This window comes from Acinonyx jubatus, chromosome A3, assembly GCF_027475565.1.
Source record: "Acinonyx jubatus isolate Ajub_Pintada_27869175 chromosome A3, VMU_Ajub_asm_v1.0, whole genome shotgun sequence".
In the NCBI taxonomy this organism is placed as follows: domain Eukaryota; kingdom Metazoa; phylum Chordata; class Mammalia; order Carnivora; family Felidae; genus Acinonyx; species Acinonyx jubatus.
In genome coordinates, this window is record NC_069388.1 from 99,061,499 (window position 1) to 99,075,370 (window position 13,872).

A 13,872-nucleotide genomic window follows, 5' to 3' on the forward strand; every position below is an offset into this window, starting at 1 on the left:
TTTTTTTTTTAATGGATCCAGGCTGTTGCATGCTTAGTAGACTACGGTATAGTGTAAATATAACTTTCATGTGCACTGGGAAAACAAAATTCATTTGATTTGCTTTGCTGCAATAATTTGCTTTATTGAGGTAGTCTGGAACCACACCCACTGTGTCTCCAAGGTATGCCTATACTTTTTAGAGAAAATGGTACACTGTATTTCATACAGCTTCTGTTAAGTTGGAGGATGCATTCCACTGACGGTAGTTAGCAGAAGTTCCCTTATTAGAATTAGTAGAACTAAATGGCTTCAGTATGTCAGAAAGTTCAGAGCTATTACAATTTAAAAATACCTTTGATAATTGTCAGCTGTGTGGGAAAATGAGCATGAATTTTTGATAGCTTTAAAAAAACTTAATGAGAAACACTATTCACTTGGATAAGTAAGACATGAATATATCCACAATTTAGTTTTTACTTCAGGTCTGTGAAGCTAGAGAGAAAATGGGTGGATTTGACTTGGGCTTTGGATGCAGAGTTGGAGGAGTGGGAAAACCTGTCTTTGACTAATGATACTTCTAGCCCGGCTTCCACGTTCTTGAGGTTTAAGTTGATAGAACTGTTGATTTGCATAAAATTAATTGCATAATATTATACTTTTCTTCTTGAGTTATGTAACTCCCCAAAGAAAGTGAATATTCATAACCATATTTCTGTTCTATTTTTTTTATTCTTTGAGTCATCAGGCCTTACATTCAGCTAGTTTTTGAAGCAAATTATTTTAATATTATGTGAAGAAATAGTAACAATTCTAGATCGATAAGCACATTGTAAGTATATTAATGAGTTATGGAGTCTCACTTTGTCTTAGTATGTTGTACAACTGTGCACCAGCTAAAGTGATTTTAAGAGAAATGAAAAACCTAGTTAAGTGTCCCAGTGCATACTGTCTACTGGAACTCTTGGTTGAAGAACGAGAGGCTGTGATCAGGATCTCTCCACTGTGTCCACTGATACTGCTTGTGGGTATGGAAAAACTTGACTGGAAGTTCTTCTGTCCCCTGCGTTCCTTCTCCGCTTAGGGACTAGAAAACAAAAACTAGAAAACAAAAGCTGTTCTTGAGTGCAAGAACAGTTCCCTTTTTTCCGTTAGATAGATATATGCCTCCTCAGAAGTTGGCATTGCCTTTTTCCCTTAGCTCTGCTCTGAATTGAGGGAATCAGTTATTGGGTCAACTATTATTGCTCTCCTCACTAAAGAGCTAGATATAGATAGTTCAGCTTGCTTATTTCTACGTATTTCCTCTCATAAGCCAGCGAAGAACAGATAACCTTTGGACTCTTTGCCCATGATCTGTGAAAAACTGGCCCAATTTAAAGGATGATGTTTTTTCAGTATCTGAGTAATTAAAACTCCATCCTTGAACTATTGATCTCTTTATTTTCTGTCCTTCCTTGCTGTACCTTCTCTTTACTATAACTGAATAAGAATGCTTAAGGGATCATGGCTTGACAGCATCCATTTAGCATTTTACAGTGTGCTTTGGTTCGGCTTTAAGAGAGGTGAGATTGGAACACCTCTATGATCGTTATTAGAGATGCTTATTTTATTTAAAACCATCTTTGCTTTGAGATCTTACGGTTTGTTCCCACAACTACTAACTTCTCCCAGCTGTCTCTCAACTGGCTCCCCAAAAGTTGTTTCTTGGTTTTTGTTTTTTGTTTGTTTGCCAAAGAATCTACTTCCCTGCTCCCTTGGATCCTGAGGAAAGGTCTTTTCTTTCTTTTTTTATTTTATTTTATTTTATTTTAATTTTTTAGAGTGTGAGCAGGGGAGGGGCAGAGAGAGGGAGACCCAAAATCCGAAGCAGACTCCAGGCTCTGAGCTGTCAGCACAGAGACCGACAAGGGCCTCGAACCCACAAACCTTGAAATCATGACTTGAGCTGAAGTCGGATGCTTACTTAACTGACTGAGCTACCCAGGCGCCCTCAGAAAGGTCATGTCTGTCAGTTTCATATAAAATACTCCTCAAGGCTCTTGATTTATAAATAGGTTCATTTCTGTGCTGTTTGGGCTGATGCAGTGGACACAAAGATCACTCTTTCCTGTCAAATCTCTACTTTTTCTCCCTTTTTTCTTTATGGTGGTTATTTATTTAAGTAACCTTTATATCCAACGCAGGGCTTGAGCTCACAACCCCAAGATCAAGAGTTGCATGCTCTATCAAGTGAGCCAGCCAAGTGCCCCTCTCCCCTTTTCTTTAGAAACTGTGTTAACATTTCCTTTAAGTTATCCTGCCCACTGCAAGTTAAAATTTAAAAAATGCTTTTACTTAAAATCATCATCCTGTCTGCAGTCACTGCTCTTAATCCTGAGTGGAACATACACGTGAAGGAAATTGAAGACCTATCAAAGGTCAAGTGACACCCCTGGGAAGCATTTAGAAGGTAGCTCCTATTTTATAGACCCAGAGGGACCTGTGTGGGAAAGCTGTTTGGTTATTATATTTAGAATGGTTAGCTTTTGCATGGTGCTTTGGAAAACACACTTAAACCAGTCTTTGAGTGTGAAAAGTGACAAACTTGACTTGCACACAGACCCCTCTGTTGAGGTGAACCTGTCTCTGTGCATTGCTAATGGAATGAGTTTAAGTATCTGATTTGGAAGAGTCTTCGTAAATAGTTTTCTTATCTAGGGTTGTGAATAGAAGTACACACTAACTTGGAATTATGAGTCTAGTTGGTGAATTTGGGGTTTTAAGTTGCCTTGCCAAATTGATTTACCAAATGAGAATTATTTCATTTGAGAGAATGAGAGTGTAAGTGGGGGAGGGACAGAGGGAGAGAGAGAATCTCAGACAGGCTCCACACTCAGCGTGGAGCCCATTGTGGGGCTTGATCTCACAACTGTGAGATCATGACTTGAGCTGAAACCAAGATTTGGAGGCTTAACTGACTGAGCCATCCTGGAGCCCTGAGGATTGTTTTATAAAGATAGTAAAACTTCCCAGTTATTCTGATAGTTATCTTATGTTAAGCCATTTTTAGAAATTACAGTTGAACCAGAACTTAAGGAGTTCTCCATTTGGGGAAACTGGTCTTTGGAATAGATTTCAGTCAAATGGTGGTGACTTTTAAAAATTTGAGGGCTCATTTTTTTAATCTTGTGTTTTCCTAGCCCCATCCCGGAAGTCGGTTTTGACAGACCCAGCCAAAGTCAAGAAGCTGCAGCAGAGTGGTGAGGCCTTTGTACAGGATGACTCCTGCGTGAACATTGTTGCACAACTGCCTAAGTGCCGGGAGTGTCGCTTGGACAGTCTCCGCAAGGATAAGGAGCAACAGAAAGACTCACCTGTGTTTTGTCGCTTCTTTCACTTCAGGAGGTGAGGCATTTGGAGAAAAGCTCAGATAATCTGGGCCCGATAGCATACAGTAAATCTAGAACTAAAAAGAGTGCAGATTGTATTTTTAGTCTTTGGGTTTGAGCATCTAGATCTTACTGAATGTTATTTCCTTCTCAATCTCCCTTTCCATTTTTTTTAAAGTAGAGAAACTTAAAAAAAAAATTCTTATTCTAACAATAACATTATAGAAAAGTGCTGAAGTTTTTTTAAAAAAAACCAGTACAAGTAACCACTGTTACTTTTCAGTGCAATTTAGTATTTGATATGGTCATAAAATATGTTTGAGCTTATCTACTTGGGTATATTGCAGATACTGTTTTGAATCTTAGTTTTCCAGCATGTAGTAGGAACCACTTGATTGTGTTAGCTTTTTTTTTTACAAAATCTTTGAAAAAATAGGTGGGTGTGACAGTGTTTGAAAATTCACTTAACCAATTTTCTTATTGGCATTAAGATCATTTTGTGGTTTTTGCCACTGAAAATAATACAGTAACAATCATCTCCTTGGCCCCATTTCTCACTGTTTACTTTGGAAGGATTACTGGAAGTGGCATTACTGGGTCAGAAGCAGTGTGTGTTTTAAGACTTTGATACGTATGTTCTGCCAAATTGCCCTACAAGAGGGCTGCACCTGTGTCCATGCCCCATGGCATTAGTTGAGATTTCCTATCTTTGTGCAGTTTTGCCAGCAGGAAGAGGTGTATCTTTTTAAAAAATCTTTTCTAATTGTATAGGCAAAAATCTTTTATTTTGACATTGTATTTTTAAGTCAAATTAATTTTCTCTAAATTTTTCTATCCTTAGTGAAGAAAAAGGCTGTTTCTTCTTGATATATCAGTGAGCAGTGTTGTTCTGGATGTAGATTCACTTTAGGTAGGATTCACTTTCTCAGAAATGTAGACGCTCTTAGGCTCAACTAGTTCTGATCTTACTAAACAGGTGTTGACTTGTATTTCTTCCTATTCACCCCCTCCTCTTTAGTTTTATCAAGATTAAAGAGTGATGAATAACTGAATTAAATGCACAGATATTTCAGGTCATTGACTATATCTGTTCTGGTAACTTTCAGATTCAGTCTTATTTAATGAACTCTAGCGTTTTTTAGGTGGTAGTTTGCCCCATTTGTTCCTGAGTAAATTGCAAAAGCACCATGATAAAGTGTGTGTCTAGTATTTAGGACTGTAATAACTGTTAGCATGTTACCATACCCATATATTAGTGTATATTTTAAATAACACCTGGCCCAGAATAAGTTCTTAATACAGATTAGCTGTATTCTACTTCCTGTCTGGAGAGTTTTTTTATACAAGTAAGTGTGTGAAGATGCATATGCAGTGGGTTCTGATATATGTTTTTTAGAGAACACAAAATATGCATTGTACAGATCTTTGTATTTCCTTTTTTTTTTTTTTTTTTTTTTTGTTTACTTTTAAGAGAGAGACAGAGTGTGAGCAGGGGAGGGGCAGAGGGAGAGGGGGAGACACAGAGTCTGAAGCAGGCTCCAGGCTGTGAGCTGTCAGCACAGAGCCCCAAGCAGGGCTCGAACTCACAAACCATGAGATCATGACCGTGCCGAAGTTGGACACTTAACCGACTGAGCCACCCAAGCTCCCCAGGTTTTGGTATAAGTTGCAGAGGCCTTATAGGGAGGAGATAGTTTTTTCTTTTGAATATTACTGGAGCTTTTTTTTTTTTTTCAATGTTTGTTTATTTTTTGAGAGAGAGAGAGAGAGAGACAGAATGCTAGCAGGGTAGGGGCAAGAGAGAGAGGGAGACACAGAATCTGAAGCAGGCTCCAGGCTGTGAGCTGTCAGCACAGAGCCCTATGCGGAGCTCGAACCCACGAACTATGAGATCACGTCCTGAGCCAAAGTCGGATGTTTAACAGACTGATCCACTCAGGTGCCCCTGGAGCTTTTTTGTAACCACTGTTTTGTAACCATCTAGAAATCACTCATTTTATGACTTAGCTGTTTTCCTATTTTTGACCTCTTTGAAGGGGAAAGTGCCTTTGCTTAATGTTGCATGGTAGAAGCCAGTCTAGTAGAAATTAGAACAAACCCACCTCTTTGCTAGAAAGAATATCATACTTTAGAGAACAGAGTCTTTTTCCCCCCCTGATGTTTAGAGAGAAGTTAAGGCTGTCATTAGCTTCCTCATCAAGTTTGTTTCTCATTAAAGTTTCCTGCAGATAAAATAGGAGGGTTAGAGTTACAGTAGTAAGGCCCAGTTGCCAAATCCTGTTTGCCATCTCCCCCTTTGAAGAGCTTTTCAGATTCATTTTGTAGTATTATGACTATCTGTAATTTGGGCGATCAATTAAAAATTTGCATCTCTCCTTTGGACTGCTTGAAATAAATTTGCCTCTGTTAAGCGACTCTCAGTGTCCTTCCAGTTCATTCTACACTCTTCTGGACAAATGGTTTTTCTAAAATACAACATTAGGTATGTATCATGGACTCAGAGATTTTTGATAGGTGCCGAGTGATCAGTGGAGAAATCAAGATCCTTCATTTTTTTTTTCTTTTGTATGAAATATAGTTTCTTTGACGTGCTTTCTCTTACCTAATATCCACCTGTTCTTAAAGGCCAATGTTAATCACTATCCCTACCACAAAGTCTTAATATTAGCCCCACAAAACTCCCAGTCAGTACTTCCTTCCCTGGCTCCTATAAGATTTAATGATTGTTATGATACCTAACATATCCTACTTCTCTGTGTATATTATGTCTACTTCTGTGTCTCCAACTCAATTGACGTAGAATGTCATTTTGAATAAATTTTGAAAAAATTCAAAACTAACACTTAGGAAACACACTCGGGTGCTAAAGATATTGAAAGAAAATCCTGGGAATGTATTCTGCCTTTTGCTTCACCTTCAGGTACTTAGGTCTGTCTTAACACTGCCTCTCATTCCGGAAGCTTACATAATAATTTGTAGCTCGTATTCATATGGGTGCTGAATTCCTCAAGGATCTATGTGGGCATGGCTTCAGTGACTGTCTAGAGTTAGCCTTCCTTTGCTGAGCATTATTCTTGAAGCAGTGTTTGTATTCAAATCTGATCAGATTATCTATCACCTGCTGTTTGGTTTCCGTTTTCTTCTGTGGTGACTTGTGATGGTCCTTGCTATTAAGTCCCAAGTCTGGAAGGTTCAACACCTGCCTCTGGAGGCAGTATGATCGTATCTTGGTTGAAGTAAATAGCACTTCTCCCCCACCTCCCTCTCCGCATCTTCTGAGGGAAAACTTAGAAATTTAAAAATTTTTTAAATCTTTCCACTGATGTTGCTAAGTAACAATTGGCTGTAATTAGCCATGGAGATTATAGAAAACTGGGAAGGAATTTGATTTAAATAGTAACTATAAGGCGTAAATCATTTCTTTGTATGTGTGTAACATGCTTTTCCCCCCTCCACTTCCTCCAGGTTACAATTCAACAAACATGGTGTATTGCGGGTGGAAGGGTTCTTAACACCAAACAAGTACGACAGTGAAGCAATTGGCTTGTGGTTGCCTTTAACCAAAAACGTTGTGGGGACTGATTTGGACACTGCAAAGTATATCCTGGCCAACATTGGAGACCACTTCTGTCAAATGGTGATTTCTGAAAAGGAAGCTATGTCAACTATTGAGCCACACAGTAAGAGCATCTCTTAGGGGGTAGGATTTTTGAGTCCAACTTGATTTGTTCCTAAATGACACCTAAGTTCTAATTTGCATGGGTTTCATTTTCATCCAGAGGTTTAGATGACTTTGGTATAGTGAGGTTGCGTTTTCCCTTTTATAATTTTTATAAGGTTCTGCCTGTTGGTCAGAGTTAGTCACTTGTCGTTGGGGTTGGTTTTGGAGTAGTTACCAAAGGAGTGGAACTCTTTGTTAAGGAAGGTGAAGTAGTGGTGGAATTTGCACAGCCTTATCAGCAGTGTGGGCTCATCAAAAGGTGATGAGGCCTCTCTGGTTGGGTTATTTTTCAGACGAAGGCTCTTCTTTGTTTTTAAGTTTGTTTTGAGATAGAGTGCACGTGCACAAGGGCAGGGAGGGGTAGAGGATGAGAGAGAGCGAGAATTCCAAGCGGGATCCACACAGTAAATGCAGAGCCCAGCATGAGGCTCGATCGTAACTGTGGGATCATGACCTGAGCTGAAATCGAGTCGGGCACTTAACTGACTGAGCCGCCGAAGCGTCCCTAAGGCAAAGGTTCTTAATCAGGAATTCATTTCAAAGAAAATAGACTTAACTGAAAAATCAGAGTCTGGGGAGCTGGGTCCCAGGCATGAGAATGGGAACAAGTTCAGATGAAAAGGATTCTGTTAGAGTCAGGGTTTTAACAGAATATATGGAGGTTCCAGCTGGATGAGTGCCAGTGTCTTCCACTCTGAGAGCACTCTCACACTGATCTGGCGGCCCAATAAATCACAGGGATCAGTGTGGGTGACATGAGAGCCAGACCTCCCTCATGATGTCTCAAGATATAATGTCTGGGAGAACAGCAGCACATCCTCCCTTTTTTATGCCTCTGTAGAAGTGAGACATCCCGCCAGAAACACCAAGAAGCAGCTATTTTATTTAAGTCTCACACTTTCTTCCATCATTTTGTCTTCCCCAAATGGTTGCAGTTTAAAAGTGAAGACTTTCTGTTTCTCTGTAGATATCTTTTCAAACTTTGCATAACCAAATATGTTTCAGTACTGGCATCCACATATACCAGCCTTAAGAATTTTGGTTCTAGCTACCAGAAACTAAAGCTACTGGTTTCAGCACCAAAGTAGTTTGTTGGATAGGTACAGATGCTGTTAAATTGTCAAGTCCAAGGAATGGAACTGAGGCATTCCAAGAAGCAGGAGGAATTCAGAGCTAGAAGGAGAATAGGATTGTGGGTTCCAGGAGGAAGCCAAAGTCACACTAAAGAGAGCTGTAGACTCCGTTCTGTTGAAATAATAGAGACTCTTAGGAGTCAAGGATCTTATTAAAGTTGTTTTTCCTATAATCTTCTATTTAGGACAAGTGACACTGGTTTCCATTTTTAGTAGAGATAACGAAGTTTCCTTATTAAATACATTTAAGTAAAAGTGGGGTTAAAGAAAAAGTCTTTTTTTTTTTTTTTACATGTTTTATTTTATTTTAAAATGTTTATTTTGAGAGAGAGAGTGTGCATGCACGGGGACAGGTAGAGAGAGAGAGAGAGGGTGAGAGCAAATCCAAAGCAGGGTCCGGGCTGTCAACACAGAGCCTGAAATGGGGCTCTAATCCCACAAATTGTGAGATCATGATGTGAGCCGAAATCGAGAGTCAGTCATTTAACCAACTGAGCCACCCAGGTGCCCCAAGAAAAATTGTTAGTAGTCTAGAAGTATTATATAAACGACTGGAATATAGAAACACTTTTTTGCAATATATTAGTAGCTTCACTCATGAATTAGCAGGACTGTTATAAGCAACTGATGTTTTTTTCTTTGCTCAAGAGAAGTCATTTGAACAATGTATAGAAAAAGGTACAGATAGTTTTCTTTTAAGAGCATAACTAAGAATCTCTGTCCTTGAAGATTTAAATATGATTAACCTTTCCTCCTTGCCTTTTTGATCATCCTGTTCTTCTCTGTGACAAGTTGGTCAGTTGGAGAGAGGAACTCACTGTGAGTGATACTGACAGATGGACCACAAGGTGTTCCAAAAAGGGTTACCCTCTGATCCTGAGATTGGGAAGCAGGTCTCAACCTTTATACATTTAATCCTGTCTCTTCAATGACAAATAATCATTAAATGGGTGGCTGAGAAATGTAAGAATACTCTGTAATAAAACAGTCTACCTGAACGACCAAGGTGAAGTTCATAAAACCTCATTTGTAAAACGCCTAAGGCTCTGTGTATCGTGCACTGAACTATGACGTTATAATGAAATGGCAGAAGTTCACTTAGCAATTGGATTAATTTGGTAAAAGCTGAAGTTGATCATTTATGTTTTGGCCCATCGGAAGCAAGAATGAATAAACCACAGATTGGATTAGGAAAAAGATATTTTCCATAAAATAAGAACATGGCAGTATTGATCCAGTCTTATTCAGAAGAGAGACAGACAGAAAAGTTTTCTGATTAACAGACATTGGGCTTTTGTGTGATCCAGGAAAATGTCCTCCTTTTGCATATACTCCTGAAGCTTTCTGATACCTGATTTGGCACTCCTCCTTACTAGGGGAGGGGAATGATGGTCTGCTCAGTCCGGTAAGGCTGCCCCATCCAGTTATCAGGGCTTGGCCACTGCAACAGAAAATACTAGTTTGTAGAATCTTGGATTATGCTTCAACCTGTTGGATATTTGGTTAGTGTGAGTCAGACCTGGATGCCTGCATCACTACTGGCACTAAAAACATCAAGTTTCTGATTCTGGCCAATGAAGGAACCAACTGTGTACTGTTGTGCCCCCTTCAAGTTAATGTTCCCTAAGGAACAGGTACCCTAAGACCTTGGGGCTTTTTCTAGGCTGTATGAGTGGATTCAGGGCCTGTGTGAATAACCTGACAATCTATGTTGGGCTGGCGGATCTGAGTCATTCTTGTTTCCTTTGGAGAAAGTATTGTCCACGCTGTCTTCAGATTCAGAAAGGGGCTCATGATCCAAACAAAAGGTGAAAGAACCACTGCTCTGTAATACCTGTGTCTTATTGCAGCTTCTGTAATTACTCATGCTTTTTCCATTGATTTATTCAGCAGTACTTATGTGCTAGCGGTATGCAGAGTGGGTTTGGTATAAGGCACAGTCCAAGCAGGGATTCTGCATGGACAGAGTTTAGTCTCCTAGGAGGAGGTAAAACTACACTTGACTGTATACAGTGTGAAGAAGCTTGAGTCTGAAATACAAATACAAGTTGATGGGAGTGCTGAAGGAATCCAGGAGAGCATCATGGTGGAGGGTGGAGAGGTTGGGGGGGCATTTGAGATGGTGTTTGAAGGCTAAACAAAGTTGATGAGAACTCCAGTGAGAGGGAGGAATGATGTCAACTTCTCTCCCCTTTCATGTTTTACTTCAGAACCACTCTCCTCCCCAGGACTAAGTGATTTATTGATTTTTGTAGGACAGGTTGCTTGGAAGCGAGCTGTCAAAGGTGTTCGGGAAATGTGTGACGTATGTGACACCACCATCTTCAACCTGCACTGGGTGTGTCCTAGGTGTGGGTTTGGAGTGTGTGTGGATTGCTACCGGATGAAGAGGAAGAATTGCCAACAAGGTTAGAAATGACTTGATTCTCTCCTTCAAGCCCCCCTTACACAAATTAAGCCGTTTATTGATTTGTGATTGATGGATTTCTGAAGCATTTAGGGCCAGAGTCCATGGGGAGCAATTACTACAAATCATTTCTTTGTAGGTGCTGCCTACAAGACTTTCTCTTGGCTAAGATGTGTGAAGAGTCAGATACATGAACCAGAGAACCTGATGCCTACACAGATCATTCCTGGAAAAGGTATTTCGTGCAGTGCCGTGGTTTTCTTTTCCCCTTGTTCTGGTTAACTCAGGGGCTGGTGATTGGTTTTACTTTCTGTAGTATAATTACCTGCTAACTCACTTTAGTGTGTATCGTAAATTGTCCAAAAATGTGTTAAGTAATGCCCCCAAAACGTTTTGATTAAGGTCTTGTGAATCATTTTGTAGAAGGAAGGAAAATAATGCTTTTGTGGGGGAAGGCATACTTAGGATGAAAAGGAGGAAATATAAGCATCATGCTGCTAAAAAAAAAAAAAAAAGGAAGAAAGGAAAAAGTAATTCTGTTGAAGTTTCTACTTTGTAATATTGAGGTTGATAGTACCTAATACCCTTGTTCAGATGTTTGTCTCTGCCCCCCCCCTTTTTTTGTAGCCCTCTATGATGTTGGAGACATTGTTCATTCAGTGAGAGCAAAATGGGGAATAAAAGCAAATTGTCCCTGTTCAAACAGGCAATTCAAACTCTTTTCAAAGCCAGCGTCAAAGGAAGACATAAAACAGGTATTACTGTTTATGCTAGATTCACCAACCTTGAGATTGTTGTCTGTCTTTTCAAATAACCCAAGGATTCCTATAGTGTATTTGAAAGGAACATGGGGACAGTGGTCCGTGGAAAGAGGCAAGTCATATATTTCATGTGACACTTCATACACCCATTCTCCCTTTCCACATTATTTTTGTGGACCTCATCTGTAGTCTCTTTTAGTAGGTTTTAATTTTTGTTCCTTGAAAAAGCAAAAGCGTCTATCTGTTGTAGTCTACTTAATGAGTTGCTATTGAATTTTATGTGGGTTTTTAAAAAAACTTTGTGCTTTATAGAGTTAAGATTATTTAGATATTCTTTACAATCTTTTAAAATTACTGAATATGTTTTACCTATATATTTGAGGGGTTGAAAGAAATAATATTGAAATGAACCTTTATATCCCCATTTCTCACCTCAAAAAATGTACATTTCTGTGGTGCCCATGTGACTTTTCCTGGTAGCATCCCTTTCGTCTCCACCATCACCTCTACCCCACTCTCTCTTCTTCCCCTTTACCCCAGTGTATCATTCTCTCACATTGTGTTTGATAATCAGAAGTTCTTTCACATTTTCATAAAGCTTTGGTGTCAGAGGCAGTACAGCTAGAAGAGCTGTGCCCCTTAGATTCAGAACTGAATTTGAAATCTTTTTCTGCCACTTTCTAGTTGCATGACTTTGGCTCACATGGACGGTTTCACATGAGGAGTTCCACTTCCTCATCAATAGCAGAAGAAGAATAATACTGATAATTGGGTATCACAGAAATCCATCACACGTAAAAGAAAGATCAGGACCACAGCAGGAATTTGTTGTTTCCCTCCTTATGTTTGTATAAACTCATTAGCTGAGTCAAGGCAGTTTTTAAGTAACAGAAAAATAAGTGGTGTGCTCTGTCCAGTTTTTTAAATGTTTGAGTTCTTTTAAGAGCTGTTGATCACATTTTAAAGCCTACTATGCTATGCTAAAACAAAAGAGCATTTTGTATTCTGCATCCCATTTCCTTCTGAAATCACAGCTGTACCTTTCCTACCCTGCTTCATTCATTCACTCATTCATTCATTCACTCATTCATTCATCAGCCATGCTGTGAGTGCCTATTCAAGATATTATGAGCTCACAGGGAAGATAGACACAAACTAGTCATTTTAAAGCAGTGTGGTAAGGGGAGTGATAAGGATTTGTATGAGCAAGAGATGGGTGGTAAAGGGGTAGAGAGGGAAACATGTCTTTTGTTTTCACCAGTAATACTTAGAAGCTATAAGAAAATTAAAATCTCTTTTATCTTGTATAGTTCTGCCCTATTATTGCAAGGTTACTGCAGCTGTGGTGATGTCCAGGACTATTAGGTGGTTTTGTTTGGGGTATTTATCTCTTACTGGTGAGCTGTTAGGGAAGAGGATAAGAAAAAGGAAATGTAATGTTTTAGCTTGTGGAAAATTCTTTTATACTCAACACAGACTTCCTTTGCTGGAGAAAAACCTACTCTTGGTGCCGGGTTCCAGCAGAATCCCTTGGTGTTGGAGCCAGTGCCTGTGGCTGGGGAAGCTGCTTCCAAGCCAGCCAGCAGCATGAAGCCCACCTGTCCAGCCAGCACATCTCCTTTAAACTGGCTGGCAGACCTGACCAGCGGGAATGTCAACAAGGAAAACAAGGGTGAGTGTTTTCTGCTTTCCTGTGGGTTCCTGAGAACTTTAGTCCATTCACGGGAGGAATTGGCAACCTCAGTTGTTGTGAGAACAGAGTAATTAGAAGTGTGTGGAATGGAAAGTATTGGTTCCCTGTAGTTCTCCTGAGTCCTGGTACAAATGCAAGTATTTTTAAAATGCAACCCCAGGGGCGCCTGGGTGGCGCAGTCGGTTAAGCGTCCGACTTCAGCCAGGTCCTGATCTCGCGGTCCGTGAGTTCGAGCCCTGCGTCAGGCTCTGGGCTGATGGCTCGGAGCCTGGAGCCTGTTTCCGATTCTGTGTCTTCCTCTCTCTCTGCCCCTCCCCCGTTCATGCTCTGTCTCTCTCTGTCCCAAAAATAAATAAAAAACGTTGAAAAAAAAAATTTAAAATGCAACCCCAAAGGGGAGAACTTTTGCTGACTGTAGAACTCTAGGTTGAGATTGTGTTTGGCAAGAAAGGAGGGGGCTGAGACTTGTTTGTTTTAATAGGCGATTTTCCATCTTTCTATCCTTACCCTGTGTGTTTTTTCTGTTTTGTCTAATTAGAATGTTCTGGCTTCAGTTTTATTTTTCTCATCTGTGCTTTGTCTCAGGATGCTTGACGACGGTATAAAAAACATGGGCTTTGGATTCAGGTAGTTCGTTAGGTTTAGGCGATTATGCTTTTTAGCCATGTTTTAAGAAAGAAAAATTGCAGGTTAATTTCTTTTGTGCAAAGATCCTAATCAAAATTTCAGTGAATAGAATTCAACACTGGGGCGCCTGGGTGGCTCAGTTGGTTAAGTGTCTGATTCTTGATTTCGGCTCAGGTCATT

The 13,872-nt window shown here is 39.8% G+C and overlaps 1 protein-coding gene across 2 annotated transcripts in view; it reads left to right on the plus strand.

Moving 5' to 3' along the window:
• KDM3A (lysine demethylase 3A) overlaps positions 1-13,872 on the plus strand; it is a 52,900-nt gene that overhangs the window by 23,768 nt on the left and 15,260 nt on the right. For both annotated transcript variants that reach the window (XM_027052684.2, XM_027052685.2), the window contains exons 11-16: positions 3,162-3,366; positions 6,816-7,030; positions 10,460-10,612; positions 10,751-10,846; positions 11,239-11,366; positions 12,849-13,044. In XM_027052684.2, the coding sequence (XP_026908485.1) occupies positions 3,162-3,366; positions 6,816-7,030; positions 10,460-10,612; positions 10,751-10,846; positions 11,239-11,366; positions 12,849-13,044 (993 nt within the window). The remainder of the gene's footprint in view (positions 1-3,161; positions 3,367-6,815; positions 7,031-10,459; positions 10,613-10,750; positions 10,847-11,238; positions 11,367-12,848; positions 13,045-13,872) is intronic.